Below are 22,314 nucleotides of genomic sequence, written 5' to 3'. Positions count from 1 at the left end.
AGTTCCTCTTAAGTACATAAGTAACGCCACACTGGGAAAAGACCAAGGGTCCATCGAGCCCAGCATCCTGTCCACGACAGTGGCCAATCCAGGCCAAGGGCACCTGGCCTTCCTTATCAGCGCTTTGCATTTGACATGACATTTTCTTTATGTCGTTTTTTAAATTATTTTTAGTCGGTTCCTTCTTCCATTTTCTGAAGGATTTTCTTTTAGCTCTAATAGCTTCCTTCACCTCACTTTTTAACCATGCCGGCTGTTGTTTGGTCTTCCGTCCTCCTCTTCTAATACGCGGAATATTTGGCCTGGGCTTCCAGGATGGTGCTTTTGAACAGCATCCACGCCTGATGTAAATTTTTGACCCTTGCAGTCGCTCCTCCTTTTTTTTTCCCCCCCCCCTCCCCGTTCTTTCATTTTATCATAGTCTCCTTTTTTTAAACGCTAACGTATTTGATTTCCTTACCTCCCGCACCAGATCTTGTGCTCCACTAAGGACTAGATCTAGAATTTTTCCTTCTCTGATCGGCTCCTGTACCAGCTGCTCCATAAAGCTGTCCTTGATTTCATCAAGGAATTTTACCTCCTTAGCGTGCCCTGATGGTACATTTACCTAGTCAATATCGGGGTTATTGAAATCACCCATTATTATTGTGTTGCCCAATTTGTTTGCATCCCTAATTTCCTTTACCATTTCTGCATCTGTCTGTTCATCCTGGCCAGGCGGACGGTAGTACACTCCTATCACTATTCTTTTCCTCTTTACACATGTAATTTCAATCCAGTGATTCCAAGAAGTATTTTGTTTCCTGCAGAATTTTCAGTCTATTTGATTCAAGGCTCTCATTAATATACAATGCTACCCCTCCACCAATTCGATCCACCCTATCACTATGATATAATTTGTACGCCAGTATGACAGTGTCCCACTGGTTATCCTCCTTCCACCAGGTCTCAGAGATGCCTATTATATTTAATTTTTCATTTAGTGCAATATATTCTAACTCTTCCATCTTATTTCTTAGGCTCCTGGCATTTGCATATAGACATTTCAAACTGTTTGTTCCTATTTACATCATGCTTAGTACTTGACAGTATTAATTTGCAATCTTTTGTATGATTTTTATTTAAGGACACCTGATCTAGTACGGTCTCTTTTGCAACCTCACTATCAGGGTACCCTATCTTCCCTGTTTTGGTGATACCTTTGGAAGATACCTTATCCCGAGCCATGCGCTTTTGAGCGACTGTCGCCGCCCCCTCCCCCCCCCCCCATTTCTAGTTAAAGCTACTTGCTTCTCTCTCTCCCCCCCTTAATACTAAACTAGATCCTTCTCTCTCTCCCCCCCCTTAATACTAAACTAGATCCTTCTCTCTCCCCCCCCTTAATACTAAACTAGATCCTTCTCTCTCCCCCCCTTAATACTAAACTAGATCCTTCTCTCTCTCCCCCCCTTAATACTAAACTAGATCCTTCTCTCTACCCCCTTAATACTAAACTAGATCCTTCTCTCTCTCTCTCTCCCCCCTCAATACTAAACTAGATCCTTCTCTCTCTCTCTCCATCCCCCCTCAATACTAAATTAGATCCTTCTCTCTCTCTCTCTATCCCCCCTCAATACTAAACTAGATCCTGCAGTGCCTGCTAGTCTATCTGTTTAATCCTGTGTTACAAAATTTCGAAAACTAAGTGGAAAAGGCTAAGGAGATTAGTTGATAAAATTTGCTTTTTATATTTTTATTTTGCCTAACACTAACCTACAATTCCTCCTTTAAACCCCAATCTTTAAGTTCCCAAAGCAAAATAGCGTTCACTTACCAGAGAAATGTTCTCTTCTCTCGGAACTTTTCAGAAAGTCCTGTGAAATTTGCTGGGTCTTGCGTTCTGTCAATAACTCACTCAAGACAATTGTAACATTTTTCAAACAAAATATTTAATGCTAACTTTTTTTTCCAGATCCATAGGGAGCTCAGAGCATAGACCACTACTGTTCACTCCTACCATTCAACCATATCTGTAGGGCAGGAGCCTCTAACCCAGTCCTCGAGGGCCAAAACTCAGCTTGGTTTTAAGGATTTCTGCAATGAATATATATGAGATTTGTTGCAAACCAATCTTGTATATATTCATTATGGAAATCCTGAAAACCTAGCTGGGTTGTGGCCTTCAGACTAGGTTTGTGGACCCCTTCTGTAGGGCATTCTGACTTAATTGAAAGGCAATGTGTAGTAACACCATTAATACAGAGAGCAGAATGTTGGAATGTGTGGAATGATGAAGCAATGGGTATAAGAGGGGTGTGGACTTCTCCAATTAGAATGCAGATCCTGACTTGGGAAGGTGAGACTCTTTTTAGAGGTATGTTTACTAAGGCGCGTTAGCGTTTTTAAAACACCAATACATTCCTGTAGGCACATTAGCATTTGACTCGTGTTCGCTTTCTGGGGTCACAACAGAATAGATGTAGAATTTTCTTTGTTCATGGGTGCTGCTGCAGTTAGAGCACTTATAAGCTAAGACCTCTAGCAAGTGCATTTAGGGTGTCTTAAATTCATAAATTCCTGTTATAGGGATACAATCAAAAGTTTTAATGTGAGAAAAGATCTCTACTATGTCAACATTGTCATGTCACGTCCTTTGGGAATACCAGAGAGGTACCAGCAATCTGGATTGCTCATGACCTATTCAGAACCACCAAATCTGGGGCTTAATACAAGGTATGACCTGGTGAAGGGCCTCGGCAAAGTCTGTGCCATGTAAAGTGACTGGAACATACTAGTTCCATGGTGATATTAGATAGCATTACAACTCATTCTGTAACAGTTAACCAAAGTAACTTCTGTTACAAGACCCTTCTATTTTTACTTAAAGCATGCATTAGATGCATCTCTTCAGATGAGCTTCAATATTTGTTGTTTAATCTGCCTTAACTCTGGGTTTGGTCTCTCCTTTACAGCTTTCTGCAGATAGCACAAAACAGCAGAGGAGTCTTAAGCAGCAACAATACAACAGTCTCCAGTTCTGTACCAATACTGTTTATAGCTTCCTTCAGGATTTTCAGGTATTTCACAGGAGAAGGGGAACAATGACTGAAGGCAATGGGCATGTTTTTACTAGTGCTATGTGTTCTTAACAGTCTTAAACCCTTAGCATTCTATGTATCATTACAGATGACTCCTCAGTTGCAGCAAAATGTTACCTAGTCTCCCAGCATTCTGTTTTGTCGTTCCTCCCCCCACCCCGCCACAGATGCCTAAAGTGTGGTAGATAGGATTGTGTTGACATCTTTCTAGTCTTGCTGATTTTAGATTCTGGAGGTCTGAACTAGTCAGCCCTTGGGATCCACCTTGAGGATCCACAAGCTCCTGCTGTGGAGTGCAGGGCAGCACTGGTGCCTGTTTTGTCCATTTGCAGACTTATTGGTGTGGGAATGCTGCTTTGATAGCATCAGCTTTCTGGCTCAGTGGTACTGCTGATCTGGTTTTAGCAGTGTTTTCCATTAAATTTACTCAGAGGTCAGACTAACCAGCTCATAGATCCCAACATCCTTATTTCTGCTTTGTAGAGGAATTGCATCCACCCTTACTCAATCCTCCAGGATCACTTTCAACTTTAAAGCATTGAAAAGCTCAGGCAGTAGAGTGCTGATAAGGAAGACAAAGAGAATTTGTAAAGAAGATTGAGTTGGAGGCATAGGGCTCCGTTTACCAAGCAGCGCTAGAGGCGCATTAGAATGCGCTAGAAGCACTAACTGTGTAGGCGCCCACAGTATTCCTATGGGCGCCTACACAGCTCGCACTAATTTTGTGCATGCACTAAAAATACTAGCACACCTTAGTAAACAGAGCCCATAGTAAAAACTTTTTTTTTAGGTAAAAGGATCAGTTGGATGACTGAGGGGTAAAGGAGGCACTCGGAAGAATAGACCATAGTGGAGAGATGAAATTAATTCTTTGCTTGGGTTTTCACTGAGGAAGATGTGGGAGAGATACCAATGCCAGAAATGGTATTCAATGCCTATGAGTTGGAGAAACAAACACATCTCTGTAAACCTGGAAGATGTAATGGGACAATTTGACAAAACTTGAAGAGTAGCAAATCATCTGGGCTGGATGGTATATGCATCCCAGAGTACAGAGTTCATTTTTTTCAATTATAGCAGAGCTATTAGTAATATGAAACTTCTTTAAAATCAAGCGTGGTACTGGAAGATTGGAGGGTGGGCAGTGTATGCCAGTTTTCAAAAAGGGTTCAAAAGGCGATTGGGAAATTATAGACCTGTGAGACTGATGCTGGTGCCTGGCGATATGGTAGAGACTACTATAATGAACAAAATTACAGAGCATATACATAAGCATATGAGGCAAAGCCAACATGGATGTAGTCAAAGGAAATCACTCACTAATCTACATTTCCTTGGAGGGGTGAACAAACGTGGATAAAGGTGAGGTAGTTGATAATTGTGTATCCAGATGGCTTTTCACAAAGTACCTCATGAAAGACTCCTGAGGGGTTAGAAGGTAATGTCCTATTATGGGTTAAGAACTGGTTAAAAGATATAAAAAAAAACACTGAGAGTAGGGTTAAATGGTCGTTATTTTCAATGGAGAAGGGTAGATAGTGGGGTTATGCAGGGGTCTGTGCTGGGACCACTGCTTTTTAACATTTATAAATGATTTAGAGATGAGTAACTAGTGAGGTAATTAAAGTGGCTGGTGACAGTTATTCAAAGTGATACTGATTAGATGTTGAGGGGAGGGTTTTTTTTTTTAGGCTGAAGAGTATGAATGCCCTTCTAGTAGGAAAATTGGGTACAGAAGTTGGTGCACCCCACCAGAGTCATCTAGGGGAAAAATGGTAACTTTTTTGTGATGTTTCTTTGCAGGAGATGTTGTATATTTTGCAAACAATGAAGCCAACTAAATCAGTTGTAGACTCTTGTTCATCAGGAATTGTTAAGCAAATGTCAGCTTTTGCTGCACCTTCCCTGGTGGCAATTGTTAATAAGTCATTTGATGAAGGAGTTTTTCCAAGTTTGTAAAAGTTCGCAATAGTGAATCTCTTATTGAAGAATTCTGGGTTAGATGTTTCAGTTGTCAGTAATTATTGACCAATGTCAGTTCTTCCTATGGTTGGTAAAATAATTGAGACAGTAGCTTTCAGACTGATTGTGTGGAGAAGGTGGGTGGGTTGAATTCTTGTCAACATGGTTTTTAGAAAAAAGAATCATAGTGTTGAAACTTTGCTGTTGTGAACTAGATGAATTAAGACGGGCACTGGATGGGTAAGTAGCTTATTGTCTTGTTTCCCTAGATGTTTCATCAGCTTTTGTTACAGAAATTGAAGAGTGTTGGCTTGGATGGGGTGGTTTATGAGTAGTGCTGTTCATATTTAAAGGGTAGAAATGTGCAAGTTAGGACAGCAAAAATCACTTTCTTAAAAGCTGTCTATGGGTATTCCGCAGGGATCATCTTTATCAGCCCTTTTTTTTTTTTTTTAAATATCTATATGGCATCGACAGGGGAAGTGTTTGAGCTTAAAGTGAGTTGCAAATTGTAATTTAAAAAAAAAAACTTCATTGATTTTAAAGCAACATATTTATAAAAACATATAACAGCATATAATATGGAACAATGAATTAAAAAAAAAAAAACCTATACAGATCAGTGAGCTGATAAAAATAAAACAGGACAGTATGCACAACATACTTTAGTAGAGAGCTAATTGTCTAGCAGCGACCATGCTCTATGGAAAGAGGAGATGCAACCAAATCTGATGTACAATTTTACAATGGGTGATGATGTCTCTGTAGAAGTCAATCGTATGAGGTGTGTTGATGAAAACTAATACTCTTGCTTAACTTGCTGAAAACAGAGGTGTTATTGATTTGGGATTCCTGTTAAAACTATGATGAGGAATTTCGGTATGTTTTTAGATTGTAATCTTTCCAGTCAGAATCAAGTGATGAGTCATTCAGATTTGTTTTTATTACTTGTGCTTGGTTGCAAAAGTTGAAACCAGTGCTTGCAGCATATGATTTTAGGATTCTTGAACAGAGTTTAGTGTTGCCTAGACTTGATTTTTGTAATAGTCTCTACTTACCCAGAATAAAATTTACAGAATAAAATTGATGCATTACAAATGATACAGAATGGGGCTTTGGGGAAGTTTGATCATGTCACCAATGTTGCAAATACTACATTGGTTGCCCGTAAGATATTGAGTATAATACAAAGGGCCCTGTTTACTAAGACACACTGTAGGTGCGCTTTTTAGCACGCGCTAATGCTAGTGTAAAGGGTTTTAAAAAATTGTTAGATGTGGTCCCTTCTGGGGCTTACCTGGGCTCCAGGGTGGTCCTGGTGGACATTCTGGGCCTGCTCAGGGGTCCATTGGATCTCTGGGGCTCTTCTTGCTCTGCCCTATCTTTTTTTTGGGACACCTTTCAAGTCCGATGGTCTTCGGGCAGTTTTTGGCCCATCCGGGAGCTTTTTCCATTGGTGGCCAGTGTTTCTAGCTGGCCCGGGCTTGTTCCGATGTTTTTTGGGACCGGAGCAAGCCCGGAGGTTGAAGAGGACTGCGGCAGGTGCGAGGTGGCGCGCCGCTGTGAAACTGGAGAAGGGCAGGAAGGAAAGCGGCCAGTTCTGGGCCTGGTCCATGCACGTGCTGGATCCAGGCCCAGGAGCTCCGGTAGGCCGCAAAGTGAAGCTGGGGCCTCGATTTTTGAGGTTCCCCGGCAGGCTTCCATGGCCTGCTGCAACGGAGGAGTTGGTGGTGCCGGGGGTCTACCGAAGAAGTTCATGGACCCCAGGGTGAACGTCCAGGGAGTAAAGTAAGAGGCCCTAGGGCCTTACCTTAATTTAATTTAGTTTAATTTTGGAGTTTTTTGTAACGTTATTTTTTGGGCCTTCCCTGAATATTTTAAAATTTAAATTTTTGGGGTCACATGTGACGTGATGCTGTGAGCAGCAGAGGACGTGCACGAAGTGTGCTGCTCTGGAAACTTCCTCCCTTCGCTAATTTCTTGTACTCTAAAAACGGAGGTTTAACAAAATATCGATTTATCTAGTGGACCAGAGTATATGGACAAATTTTTGACTAAGAGCAGCCAATGTCAACTAAACCGCTAAGAGGAGGTCCGGACCGTTTGTGCCCTGGCGACGACAAAATGGTGCCCTCCCTGCCTCCCTTGCATTCTACTTTGGATTTCATCCCCAAACTTACAGAAGCGGTGGTGAAGGCGCTAGACGCCAGATTCGTACAGCTTTCCGAGCAAATAGGGATGGTCCAGACTGTCGGAGTTGACCCGGAGTGCTGAGTGTCTGACGCGGAAGATACGTTGCAGGCCCATGCTGAAAGCATAGAACGCCTGGAGGCATTGACTCACAACAACTGAAGATCGAAGACTTGGAAAACAGGGCGAGGCAGGAGAACCTGCAGTTTGTGGGATTCCCGGAGACAATCAAGGAGTCGACATGTTGTTTATTACATTTGTATCCCGCGCTTCTCCAGGTTCAATGCGGCTTACATAGTAATAGGGAATACAGAATATTGTTGGAGAAAGTAAAAGTTAAATATACCAGAATAATAGAAGAGATGAATAGGTAGAGATAGGCAATGGAGAAGGGAGTAAGGTGGGAGATATATTCTAGGTCAATGTCGTTGTCACATGGATACGAGTTAGGTAAATGGGTTCATAAGATTAGTCTGGGTCATTAGGATAGGCTTGCTTGAATAAATGGGTCTTCAGTGCTTTCCGGAAGGGCAAATAGTCACAAATTGATCGGATAGGTCTGGGGAGGCATTCCAGAGTTGGCTGCCAAGGAAGGTGAAGTTGGATCCATAATAGGTTTTGTCCTTGAGCCCTTTGCAGTTGATGTAGTTTCGTGAAGATTCAGACATGTTTCTGGTTGGAAGGACAATCAGATTGAGCATATAGCCCGGAGATTCGCTGTGTAAAATCTTGTGGATTAATGTGTGGACCTTGAAGTAGATTCATTTTTTTGATAGGGAGCCAGTGAAGTTTTGCACGAAGAGGAGTTGCGCACTCAAAACATGATTTGCCGAAAGTGAATCTCACTGCTGTATTTTGGGCAGTCTGAAGTTTTTTAAGGATATGGGCCTTGCAGCCTGAGAACATACTATTACAGTAGTAGACATGGGTAAGTACCATGAATTGCACCAAATTCCGGAAAGTTTTCTGGGGGAGATAGGGTTTTACGCGTTTCACTATCCACATCATATTGAACACTTTCTTTGTAGTGGATTTAGCGTGATTTTCAAGCGAAAGGTGGTTGTCTCGTGTCACTCCAAGGATTTTCAGGTTGTCGGAAATGGGGATTGTGATGTCGAAGGTTTTAAGATTAGATGGGAGTGGCGTGGAGTGTTGAGATGAGAGGATTAGGCATTGTGTTTTTACTTTGTTCCATTTCATCATAAGGGCGTTGGCCCAAGAGGTTAAAATATTCATGCCTGTGGATATTTTGTTGGAGATTTCTGTTAGATTGGATTTGAAGGGAATGAATATGGTGACGTCGTCGGCATAAATGAAAGGGTTGAGACCATATCTGAATAGAGCTTTGGCTAGTGGGATCATCATAAGATTGAAGAGTATCGGCGGTAAAGGGGATCCCTTGAGGTACACCGCAGTTTGGTAATCTCTTGGGCCAATGCCGATGACACCCAGCTCTACCTCTCCACTCCCGACATCACAGTCAAAACCCAGGCCAAAGTTTCGGCCTGCCTCTCAGATATTGCCGCCTGGATGTCCAACCGGCATCTGAAACTGAACATGGCAAAGACTGAGCTCCTTGTCTTTCCACCCAAACCCTCCTCTCCTCTTCCCCCACTCTCCGTCTCTGTTGACAACGTCCTCATCCTCCCCGTCTCGTCAGCCCGCAATCTCTGAGTCATTTTCGACTTCTCCCTCTCCTTCTCTGCCCATATCCAGCAGACAGCTGTCGCTTCTTCCTCTATAATATTAGCAAAATCCGCCCATTCCTCTCTGTACAGACCACCCGAACCCTCGTCCACTCACTCGTTACCTCTCGTCTTGACTATTGCAACCTTCTCCTCTCTGGTCTCCCGCTTAGCCACCTATCCCCCCTTCAATCTGTCCAAAATTCCACCGCATGTCTTATCTACCGCGTGAACCGATACTCTCATATCACCCCTCTCCTCAAGTCGCTTCACTGGCTCCCGATCCACTACCGTATACAGTTCAAGCTTCTCCTAATGATCTTCAAATGCACTCAATCTGCAGCCCCCCATTACCTCTCTTCCCTCCTCTCCCCCTATGTCCCCACCCGTAACCTCCGCTCTCAGGACAAATCACTCCTATCTGTACCCTTCTCCACCACCGCTAACTCCAGACTCCGCCCCTTCTGCCTCGCATCACCTTATGCCTGGAACAGACTCCCCGAGCCCATACGCCATGCGCCCTCCCTGCCCATCTTAAAGTCCTTACTCAAAGCCCATCTCTTCTCACTTGCTTTTGGTGCCTAACCACCTTCCCCATTCATGATACCTACACTGACTACATAGCTTGTTACCTTTAGATTGTAAGCTGTCTTGAGCAGGGACTGTCCTTCCCCATGTTTTAACTTGTACAGCGCTGCGTAACCCTTGTAGCGCTATAGAAATGCTAAGTAGTAGTTTGGTAACCAGGGAGATGAGATAGTTGAGGTTGACTTAACTTGGTAGGATCTTGAGGTGATGAAGCCTTTTATCCAGTTAATGATATTTCCGCCAATTCCAAGTTTGTCCAGTAGTTTGGTTAAAATATTATGATTTACCATGTCAAATGCGCTGGATAAATCGAATTGTAGGAGGAGGATGTTGTTTCCAAATGAGATTTCTTGTTTGAATTTGGATATTAGAGTGAGTAGGACTGTTTCTGTACTGTGGGCTGGACGGAAACCTGATTGCGACTCATGTAGAATGGAGAATTTTTGTATATAATCGTTGATTTGAGAGGTCACCCTGTTTTCCATCAATTTAATTAGCAGAGGGATGGAGGCGACAGGGCGGTAGGGGTGACATCACTCGCTGGTTTCTTGGGGTTTTTAGGAATTGGTGTAAGTAGTATGTTGCCATGTTCAGTAGGGAATGAACCTTGCTGTAGCAGGAAATTTAGGTGGGAGGTGAGATCTATGATGATGCGTTCAGGAGCATATTTCATTAGGTAGTTGGGACATGGGTCAAGATGGCAGTGAGATTTGGAGAGTTTGGTGATCGTAAATAGAAACTTCTTTGGTGGTGAGGAGGGAGAAATTTGTCCAGTAACGGTCAGCTGGAATTTCGTCTTTGCAGGGGTCCAGTTTGTCAAGGAAGGAGTCGATATTTGCACAGTCCTGGGGAATCGTACTGCAGAGATTGGTAATTTTGTCACTGAAGTGTTTGGCCAGCTGGTTAGCAGATGGGCAGTTTGAGGATGATGTGACTGGGTTGGTGTTAAGATTTTTAAGGAATTGATAGTTTTTTTTATGTCTGTGCCAGTGGTTATAATTGTCTGTGTGTAGTAGGATCTTTTGGCTCTTTTTAATGGCATTTTTGTAGTTCCTATGTGACTGCTTCCGTTCATTGTAGGTGATGTCTTTTGATTTACTCCATTCTTTTTCTAGTTTCCTGGTTTGTGATTTTAGGGTTTTTAGTTCGTTAAACCATTGTGACGGGTTGCGTCTGCGTAGAGTTTTAGTACGTAATGGGGCTATTTCGTTGAGTATAATTTTGCATCTGTTGTCCCATTCAGTAAGGAAGTGATTTGAGTTAGGTTGTGTAGACCAGTTGTTGTACATTTGTTGCCAAAACCTTTCCTTGTCAATCCATTCTCTAGTGATGATTGTTACAGGGTCTTGCTTTTTAGGCTGGCCCTTTTTTTGCCAGTGTAGGGATAGTGTCGCTTTATGATGATCCGACCAGGGGGTGCAGACCAGTTGATATCAGAAATGTCGATGTTAAGGCTCGTAGAGAATTTGTAAGAGATGATGTCGAGCGAGTGACCTTTGTTGTGGGTGGGTTGTATAGGAGGGAGGTCAAGGTTACAAAGATGAAGGAAATCCTTGCGTTCGAGAGTATGGGTAGAGTTGGGATCCTTTAAATGTAGATTCAAGTTCCCAATTAGTAATACATTGGAATTATTGATGCAGGCATTTGATATAAAGTCCATGAAGGTGGATTGGTTATTGTTCCAATTAGAGGGAGGTCTGTAACATAGGACAGGTTAGGTGGTCACATAACACGGGACTTTGAAGTTTGACACAATTTCAAGTTGTGGCGTAATGGTTTCAGACATGGGTTCAGCGGAGAAGCTTGATTTGTAGATGAGCGTTATGCTTCCACCTCTCCTCTCCTTCCTGGTCCAATGTAAGATTTTATAGCCAGGGGGGCATATGATGGGATCTTTTGGGTCACAGATCCAGGTTTTTGTGATGAGTAAGAGGTCCAGATTGTCTGATTTAATCCAGTCTGTGAGAATTTCTGTTTTGTTAACTACTACTTAACATTTCTGCATAACTGCTGATCTTGCATTGATGTATCCTACATGGATGGTTAGGTATGGTTCATCAGCTGTGGTAGATGGGTGGATATTGATGAGTTGTCTTGTTGTAGATGTTTTGGGTTTAGGTGAGATTGTTTTTGTTTTAAGCGAAGTCTGTCTGCTTGGTGATTGGTTTGTTTGGTTGTTACGTGGGGATGAGGTTGGTTTGGTCTTTTGTGGTGGTGGAGAACTGGAATAACATTGAATTCCGAGGGGGTAGCGGTGAATGTTGCGTGGATGAACGTGAATGCGTGAATGAGGATGAGTATTTTTAGGAGGAACATATTGGTGAAATGTTATGATTGTTTGGGGGATGTGTGAGTTAGAAGAAAATAAGAGGGCAGTAGAGGCAATAGATTGAGTGATGGAACTATCAAGAATCACAAATGTATATATTCTGTATAATTGGGACATGGGACTAGAGACCGTGACAAGATATAGTACAATATATAGAATCAAATTATACACAATCGTCAAAGTTGAAAACCGTGTCAAGATATAAACATTCTTCAGCGGGTCGAGTGAGTCGACCTGCTGATCACAGCAAAATCGTGGGTCACCGCGAGGGCCGTGTTAGCGGCAGTGGAGACGGTGGGAGCAGGAGAGTGGGTAGGATCGGGCATGATCACGGGTCCCACATCATCAACAAACGAGTCGTCCCGCTGATTGCAGCAAATCGTGGGAACCAAGCCATTAGAGAGCAAGGTGACCGTGCACAATCGGATCTGCTTCCCCATAACAAGGTGAACCGCGGATAGCGACAGTCTGTGAAAACCAAGCCATCAGGGACTTAGGACCGTGGAACAGCTTATAGCAAATACCCAAACAATCTCAAAGACTGAGGTCTTTTAAATTTGATAGTTATCCCATTGCTTCAGGTCTCGCTGCCGAGGAGTTAATAGCCGGTGTTGAGGATTGTTGGGTTCTGGCGAGAAGGAAGCGGAGCGACGGATGAGATTGGAGCGGTCTCATGAACAGCTGATCTTCCCCTGAGTCCGCCTCGGACTTCACTGCCGAGTGAATCACAAAATCGATCTTCAGCTGATCTTCCCCCGAGTCTGCCTCGGACTTCACTGCCGAGTGAATCACAAAATCGATTTGTGAAAAGGTTGAACAGGGAAGTATTGTTCCTGATTAGCAGTTGTCGGATGGCTCATAATTGGATTTAAGGTTACACATCGCTGAATCCAGCTAACTATTTCAGTTGCATGGCAGTGCAGCCACGTGGAGATACGACCGTTGGAGCCATAGCTTGATCATAACAGGCCAGAATCATCCCTAACCCAGTTGATGGTCTCAGCTGAACAATCGATTTAACCTCGTGAAAACCTAATCTGCTGATACTGCGGATTGATCACAACACTCCAGAAGCACTAATTCAACTGATGTTTAAATGTTTAATTTTTATTAACAGTCTGACATCCACTACTGATCACAACTACACTGAAGGAATTTATTATAAAGACCAACAGAATTAATCCACTGACTTTTCATCAGTAATGATGACACTGACCTTCACTTGCCTTTATTAGATTGACTGCATTATCCTGAAACATTCTTGAGATGTTCCCTCATGGGGCTCCTGCCGTGATTCATCCTACTTTACATTCATCTATTGAGTTGTTGCACCCTCCTGCCTCCAAGTCCTGAGCTGTCTCCTCCAGAGTGCACGCTTCATCTGTACCTGCCTGCTCCAGCCTGCTCTACCTGCTCCAACTTGCATCATCTGCTCCAGCCTGCATCTGTTCTGCCTGTCTGCTCCAGCCCGCATCCCCTGTCCCAGCCCGCATCGTCTGTTCCTGCCTGCATCCTCTGCCCCAAACTGCAGCTTAACTGAGAGGGTTCGGATTTTAATGGATATACCTTCATAATTGCTCACAGCTAACGTTTCTGGACGGCTGCTGCCTTCTATCCATTATCTTCATCTCACTGTTCAAGATCGATCTGACTCTTTTGCTAGTTACTCTCTACTACTGCTTCTACTACTGCATTACCCTATTTTGTAATTCTTATATTTATCTTGTATTATTGAATTGTATTTATCTTATTGGCTACTACCTCTTAATGCCTATACTATCCCCCTCCTAGTTTGCTCTGAACCTACCTGAACCTCCACCCCCCCTTCAGCTTATTTTGAGCATTTCTGTACCAAAATCTGTTGTTGTTATGGCTCCAGTACACCTGCTCTTCTTGGCACTATCCCTTCCCAATCTGTTTCTCCTTACGAAACCACTTCCCACCGTTGGAGCACATTGTCTTCCCTCTGTATTCACCATCTCTTTTTTCCACCCCCTTTTTCACAGCTCTCAACCTTCAACACTTCCTTCCTTCCATTCACCCCTCGCCTTTTTACCTGAATATATCTCGCCTTCGTCGCTGTCGTCATACCACTCCTACTCCTTCTCCTGCTCTCCGCTGGTGACATTAATCCCAATCCTGGTCCCCCTCATCCTATTTGTGTAGGCCTTACCGTGATACCTCCAATCTTATTTCTATTCCTCTCCACCCCCCTTCTTCTTCTCCTCTTGTGATCTATGGAATGCCCACGCTGTCTGCAACAAACTCTCCCCCCGCTAAATCCCCCTCTTCCTTTCTCACTGACTTTGATGCCTGGCTCTCCTTCTTTCTTGAATCATCTCCTTCCCTCATTCTTGGGGATTTTAACTTTCATGCTAATGACCCCTCTGACTCTTATGCTTCTAAATTCCTTGCCTTAACTTCCTCCTTCAATCTTCAACTGTGCTCCACCACCCCTACTCACCAGAATGGCCACTGTCTTGATCTTGTACTCTTCTCCAACTGCTCACCCTCCAATTTCCTTGCCTCAACTCTCCCCCTATCTGACCATCATCTTATAACTTTCACAGTTCAACTCCCTCCCCCCCCCCCCCCAGTCCAGTCCTATTCTAACCAGCACATTTAGGAATCTACAGGCTATTAACCCTTCTACTGTCCTTCAGTATCTCAAATCTTTTCTCTACTGCTATGTCAACCAAGTCTGTCAATAAGGCTGTCTTTTACTATAATACTATTCTATCATATGCTCTGGACACTCCTCCTGTGTCTCGTCTCGTTAAACGTACCAAACCCCACCCTTGGCTGACCCCTATTATCCGCTACTATCTTGTGCCATTGCTGACTTTATTCACTTCAAATTCTTGCTGACCTCCTTCCAATCTGCTCTCCAACTTGCCAAACAGGACTATTACATCCAATTGACTAACTCTATTGGTTCAAATCCTAGACATCTCTTTGCCACGCTAAACTCTTTCCTCAAAGTGCCTTCTCCTCCTACTACCCCTTCACTTTCTCCCCAGACTCTGGCTGATTACTTTCATAATAAGATTCACAACCAGCTCTCCTCCACCCCTTCTTCCCTTAGTCCACTCTCTCAACCCTCTTACCCCTGCCTCCTTTTCTTCCTTTTCCAAAATCACTGAAGAAGAAACTTTACTTCTTCTGTCACATGCTCCACTGACCCTATTCCCACTCATCTACTCAACACTATCTTTCCTGCTGTCACCCCTTTCATCTGTCATATCCTCAATCTGTCACTTTCCACTGCGACTGTCCCTGATGCCTTCAAACATGCTGTAGTCACCCCACTCCTCAAAAAACCTTCTCTGGATTCTACCTCTCCTTCCAACTATCGCCCCATCTCCCTCCTCCCTTTCTTATCCAAGATACTAGAACGTGCTGTCCACCGTCGCTGCCTCGACTTTCTTCTCAACCTACTCTTGATCCACTCCAATCTGTTTCGTCCCCTTCATTCAACTGAAACAGTACTTGCTCCAATGATCTATTCTATCCTCCTCCTTCTCGATCTTTCTGCTGCTTTTGACACTTGATCACAGCCTACTCCTTGACACGCTGCCCTCACTTGGATTTCAGAATTCTGCTCTCATGGTTTTCTTCTTCTCTCACAGCCTTTTTTTAGTGTATACTCTGGTGGATCCTCCTCTTCCTCTATCCCGCTGTCAGTGGGTGTACCTCAAGGATCCGTCCTAGGACCTCTCCTTTTCTCCATCTATACTTCCTCCCTTGGTGCTCTGATCTCTTCCCACGGTTTTCAGTATCACCTTTATGCTGATGACTCCCAGATCTACCTCTCTACACCAGAAATCTCGGCAGAAATCCAGTCCAAGGTATCTGCCTGCCTCTCTGACATTGCTACCTGGATGTCTCACCGCCACCTGAAGCTCAGTATGTCCAAAACTGAGCTCCTTATCTTCCCACCTAAACCAAGACTTGATTGATCTGCCATCCAGAAATGCTTCCTTGACTGCTTGATCTTACCTCAACTTATGCTTTCCAAGCTATAAATCTGTTCGATATAAATTGCTCCTTTCCTCATCCTTCACCTATGTCAGTAAGTTTTGGAATAATCTACCAAAGTCCTTAAAGGAGATCTACAATCATCAAATTTTCAAAAATTCCTTAAAAACATTCTTGTTGGAGAAGGCATATTCCCACTATATCACTCAGCCCACACCTTCTTACTCTTGACTGAATCTGTTTATTTCCCTTCTTGATATGTAACTTTTGTAATTTTGTAAGCCGCATTGTGCCCGCTTTTGTGGGAAAATAAGGGGTCTAAATGTACTTAAATAAACCTCTCCCCTTCCCCCCACTCTCTCTTTCTGTCGACAACGCTCATTCTTCCTGTCTCATCTGCGCGTAACCTTGGGGTCATCTTCGACTCCTCCCTCTCCTTCTCTGCACACATTCAACAGATTGCTAAAACCTGTCGTTTCTTCCTTTTCTAATATTGCCAAAATTCGCCCTTCCCTTTCTGAACACGCTATCACAACACTCATCCGCACTCTCATCACCTCTCGCTTAGATTACTGCAACTTGCTTCTCACAGGTCTTCCACTCAGCCACCTCTCTCTTCTTCAATCTGTTCAAAATTCTGCTGCACGACTAATATTTCGCCAAAGTCGTTATGCCCATATCAGCCCTCTCCAGAAGTCACTTCACTGGCCTATCCGTTTCCATATAAAATTCAGTCTCCTCTTAGACTTATAAGTGCATTCACTCTTCAGCCCCTCACTACCTCTGCACCCTCATCTCTCCCTACACTCCTTCCCAGGAACTCCGTTCACTAGGCAAATCTCTCCTAATTGCACCCTTTTCCTCCATCGCTAACTCCAGACTCCGTTCCTTTTGTCTCACCACAACTTATGCCTGGAATGGGCTTCCTGAGCCGTTACGTCTAGCTCCATCTGTGGCTGCCTTCAAATCCGGGCTAAAGGCCTACCTGTTTGATGCTGCTTTTGACTCCTAACTTGTCACTTGCTCGTAACCTTTATCTTGTCTTCCTCTCTTCAATAGTCCCTTTCCCTATGTGTCCTTCTGTCTGTCCTACCCTTTTCCTTATTGGTCCTGTCTGTCCTGTTTTAGATTGTAAGCTCTTTTGAGCAGGGACTGTCTTTTCTTTCTTCATGTTCAATTGTGAAGCGCTGCATACAACTGGTAGTGCTATAGAAATGATTTATAGTAGTAATATATGGCAAATATGAGTGTTCAACAGTGCACTGTAGCAGCGGAGCATATACATTATAGCATATATAGTATCTAGAAACATTAGGCAATATAATAAAACATCAGAGTATACATATACAGGTATACTGCGAGATATTGTGAAATATACAATCAGGATATTTAGATTTGTCTTGAGAGAAACAAGGAAGAACAAAATGAACTAAACAGGAGCACAGGGAAGAACAGAGGAAAAAAAAAAGGGGCAGAGGCAGGATTGATCGCAACAATATCGAATAGCTCAGGAGAGAAAAACCTGTGTAGCTCTCCTTTCCCTCGTGCTCCTCTTCGACAGACCGTTAGTAGCAGGATGGTGGACGTATAATTAAACGATCAGGGTTCGGTCATATAGAGACGGCAATGCCGCCGTCTCTTTTTCCTTTCTGGTCCAGTTTTTAGGGTTTGGAGTTGGGGTAGGATGCAGCAGCCTCAGGATTTCTTTGCCTTGTCCCGGATCGCCGGCCGATGGTTCCTGGTATTAACTGCCATGTTCCTGCTGTTCCTTCTATCGCTGCCGCTGGTCCGCTCATCTGGCCACGTGGCGCCGTCGGCCAGGCTCATGGCGGCTGGCTGTCCTCCTCTGATCTCCTTTGTGTCTCCTGGCCTCCGCCTCCTGGAATGACCACACGGATCCGGTTCCCCAGTTTCTACTGCCCTCCCGGGTCGACGAGTGGGTCGAGAAACTGGTGGTGAAGTGGCAGTGCCAGGTGCGTGGTCGGGATAGTTTCAGTGCGATCCGGAGTCTGGAGAGGTTCAGTGCCTCTCGTGCACTGGGTGGGAGATAAGCGGGCAGGTTGAGACAGGCTGGGCATACGGACCTTGCTCAGTCCCCCTTGGGGAGAGGTGCAGTTGCCTCTCTCTGCTTCGGGGCTGCGGCAGGTATGCTTGTCGCCTTTGCTCAACTTTATCATCTGGCTTGCTCCGACCGCCGATTACCGCTGCCGCTTGCCTCCATTTGTCGCTCTTCTCCTGGTTCTGCTTCTTTTGGCGCGCTGAGCTTTCATGGTTAGAGGCCTGGTTGCTGGAGAAATTTCCATCCATGGGGGAACGAGGAGCAATTCCGCTGGACAGAGCGCCCCATGTGGGACCAGCTCATGCGACTGAAGACAGGCCAAGAGTAGTGATAGCAAAATTCCATCGTTATTCTCAGAGGGCCCAAATTTTGTGTCTATAAAAGCAAGTCAGAGGAGATACAATTTGAGGGCTCCCCGGTCCAAATATTTCAGGTTTACTCTACTAATCTTTCACTGAAAAGAAGAGCTTTTTCTACGGTTTGTTCACTACTGATTATGTAAGCATATGCGGTTCGCCCTGCAGTACCCAGCCACATTAAGGGGTCTGGCACAGCAATCGTTGGTATTACTTTAACAGTCCGGAAGAGGCCAGGTCTTGGGTGCAATCCCTGGATGGGCCAGTAGAGCCAACATGACCGTTATAGATCAGCGAAGTGCCTGGTAACACTGTTAGATCATCAGGAAGACAGCTAAGCATGTGTATCTGGTTATCATATGATAAGAGAGAAATGTTCTTTAAAATGAAGGGAGGGTTTTCCCCCTGTTAGATTGTGAATGACCTGTGATCCGTTCCCTGGTTGGGATTGCGACACTTTTTTTGATAATTGGGGTGGAATGGGGGGGGGGGGGGAGAGGGAGGGGTGGGTGTTGGGAAGATTTGGCTGGAATGGAGTGCAGGAGAGTATGTTTGTGCAAGTTTGTAGTAGTCTGGAGAGCATGGCTTGGTGGCTCCTCGCTTTGGCAGATATGGGCACAACTCTGGGGGAGGCTGGGCTTCCGGGGATTACTTTGAGAAGGTTGGGACAGTTTTGTAGTTTCTTTGCCCAGAGAGAGGATGGGTAAATCCATACTTTGTATAGTGTCTTGGAATGTATTGGGAATTACCTCTCCGGTAAAACGTTACAAGATATTATCGCAACACAAACATCACGGAGCCGCTATTGCCTGTTTGGAGGAGACTAAACTGTCAGATATTGAGCATGTGAAATTGCGCCAACGGTGGGTTGCAGAATGCTATTATTCTTCGGGAATCATCGGAGCGGAGTAGCTATCTTATTGAAGAAAGGCCTGCCATGTAAATCAAAGCTAGTGTATAAAGACTCAGAAGGACAGGTAGTGTTGATTCAACTTAATTATCAAGGGCAAACGTTTTATCTATGTGCGGTTTATGGCCCTAACACCTATTTCCCCAGGTTTTTTTCAGTGCTCGCAGCACTGAGATTTCAATATGCTGATGCACCTTGGGTGTGGGCGGGAGATTTCAACCAGGTGATAGACCCTACCTTGGATAGGTTGTCTCCCCGGGCTTTCCTGGCGGTGGGAGGGGGGAAGGGGCTCCCGACATTGTGTAAAACCCTGCAATTAGTAGATCCTTGGCGCCTGCTTCACCCGACCACGCGAGACTACACCCACCAATCAAAAGCCCATAAAGGGGTAACATCAAACCCTAATACTGGCTATGATATCATAATGTAGGTGTAAACCCTGTTGGTATCAACCAGTTATGCAATTGTTTAACTTTGGTGTAGGCTTACTTAAGCTTACTTAAGCTGCATGTCTTTCTGTAGGTTTGACTAAGCTCCAAGTGGGGTAACGGATATATGAAATGCTTCCCATACTTCCAGGTCATTATGCATATGTCAAAATCCATGCATGACCTTTGTTAAATATAAATTTTCCTAGGATTGACCCTTTTTGCTGTATAAGACAACCTCATACCTGTTTAAGGATTCTGAATACCTACAACCTAAACCAGTCTGCAATCTGAGTACTAACCATATATTTGTTGAGCCACCATAACAATGCTTATCAAAACCACTATTCCTTCCCAAGACCACTGAGATACATACATTAGATTATCTCCCCATGTACTATGCTACAGATATAATAGAAGCCATAGAAAGACCTGAAAGTGTTTATTAGTATGATCCACCTGAAATTGCTATTACCCGCATACCTATACTTCATGGGATTTTGTGGATGAACTCATGGATTTGTCCCATTCATAAAATCTCTCACTACAGGTTTGAGTAAGTCTCAAGAGAAATGACATCAGGATAAAGCCCAAGGGGTTGGGTAATATAAAGGGGATTCCATATGCCCAAATAATATGTCACCTGAGGATGAAGTTTCCTATCTTGCACCATACCTTCTAGCAATTTCTAAGACCAAAACTCGCCCTCTCGTTTGATAGCTTGCCACCTTCTGGAATGGATGATGACAAGTTTGACGAGCTTTGTGTCACCCCTCCTCAGAGGGGGTGACAAGTGGGGAATGTATAATTATAGTACAGCAAGAGGTCCTCACTGGATGCCCACCGGAAGGGTGGAAGGCCAGATTTTAGGACTCAGGCTGTAAAAATACCAGCTTGGTTTAAAAATCCATGACTGGCTGAGCAAGGACGTGCTTTTCCTGTAAAGTAATATGCGTCCCTGTTTGGGATCCATCCACTGGAATAGTGGTGGGTCAATTTACATACCTTAAACAGCTTAAACTACTAAAAGGCACTGACTAGGCCTCATTAGAATTTAGTGTGACATTCAAAAGCAGTGCAAAAGCCAAGATCAAGGAATTGATGGCTAAAATCCTAAGTCAGATCACAAGATGATATAAGACAGAGATGTCCATGTTTTGATGTTTGGATGTCCGTATCTAGGGAAATGTTGACAAAAAAGGAAGTTGCACAATAACTTAAAATAGCTAGAACAGGAAAGAAGATGGTACAGATGAACATCTGCCAGAAATGACTCATAGATTGGGCAATATTAAGAAAAAAAGGGTCTTGCTTAAGAAGCGAGCTAAAGATAAAACCATGTTAGCAAGATAGAAGCTACTCATTAGCATGAGCCAATCAGTAACAACCATGACATTAGCATAGATCCAATCAGGTATATCTACTGTCATATTACCCATATCCTAAGGGCACCTATAAAACTCAGGGTATTTCCTGGTTTAAGTTAGAGAGACAAGGGTTGCCACTCTCTCTCCAAGGGAAACCAATGTGTCCAGCAGAATTAACAAATTACCTAATTGCTTTCCATTGTAAAACCCCTAATTGGTAAAAGAAATTATAAAAGATTAGCAAATAATTAACACCTGTTTGCAGCTTATCATATTCCTATAATGAATTAATTGTACATGCCTGTTGTCAATTATTGATTTGACTTATACCTTGGCAAATAAACTCCTCATTCCAAATGATGATTTGTGGGCTTCACTTAATGATGAAAGGCTGTAAGTATAAATGCATTGTATAACTTGTAATCTAAATCTCCCTTAGAGGCAATAACTCCTTGATTACCCCAGTACTAGTGTTATTTAGAGATGGAGTCAGATTAAGGTCACTCTAGCCTTCTTGGGGGGGCTCGGGACCCCTAAATTCTCAACAATATTGACTATATTCTCTCACAGGTGTGGGGGTTTTTTTTAGAATTAGTAGAGCTTGCATAGGACCAATGGAGATTTCTGATCACTCCCTGATTTGGGTGGATTTGGAGCTGGACCCTGGGGGCCCAGCTTCTAGATTCTGGCGTCTTATCTAGAATTCTCTTGGATCATATCAGAGAACGGTGGAAATTTTATGAGGATACAAATGCGGAGTCTTGCGAGTCACCGATAATTTTTTGGGAAGCTTCTAAAGCAGTCCTACGGGGGGAAATAATAGCCTTTGTGTGCCCGGGCTAACGCTTGGCTGCGGGGGTACTACGATTGGAAGGGGTTTATAGAGCAGCCAACAAAGCATGCATAGCTAACCCTACACAGGACAATAGGGAGAAAATGACGTCAGCATTAGTGGCTTTAAATTCACTCCATACACGAGCAAACCAAGAAGAACTTGCTTGGCGGTTACATTTCCAGTGGTTTGGAAATAAATCTGGGAAGTTATTGACTCAGGTGGCTAGGGCGTGGACACCTCATCAATTGTTGCTTCTCTTAAAACATCTACTGGGGCGCATCTAACTAAATCAGATGAGATAGTAAAAGCTTTTCATAAGTATTTTATATTTCAACGTTTTTATTGATAAGTTAAATAGTACAAATCCACATTGACATCTGTGCAAATTCACAACCGTTAAGTAACCACAAGAAAAATACAACACTGCCAACAGTCATCAAACTTTTAACATTTTAACCCCCCCCCCCCCCACCCCCTTGTACCTATGCTTTTATCTAATCCATCCTTTAGGTACTAACAAAGCAAAGCACAAACCAACTACAGACCTCGT

General features: G+C 43.7%; 1 protein-coding gene across 2 annotated transcripts in view; it reads left to right on the top strand.

Annotated features, from left to right (window-relative positions):
• Positions 1-22,314, top strand: part of ESPL1 (extra spindle pole bodies like 1, separase) — a 548,935-nt gene that overhangs the window by 7,354 nt on the left and 519,267 nt on the right. For both annotated transcript variants that reach the window (XM_030198173.1, XM_030198172.1), the window contains exon 4: positions 2,952-3,056. In XM_030198173.1, coding sequence (XP_030054033.1) covers positions 2,952-3,056 — 105 coding nt within the window. The remainder of the gene's footprint in view (positions 1-2,951; positions 3,057-22,314) is intronic.

Source organism: Microcaecilia unicolor, chromosome 3 (assembly GCF_901765095.1).
Source record: "Microcaecilia unicolor chromosome 3, aMicUni1.1, whole genome shotgun sequence".
Taxonomy (NCBI): Eukaryota; Metazoa; Chordata; class Amphibia; order Gymnophiona; family Siphonopidae; genus Microcaecilia; species Microcaecilia unicolor.
Note: the sequence above shows the minus strand (reverse complement) of the source record. Positions and strands in the feature narration are given on the sequence as shown.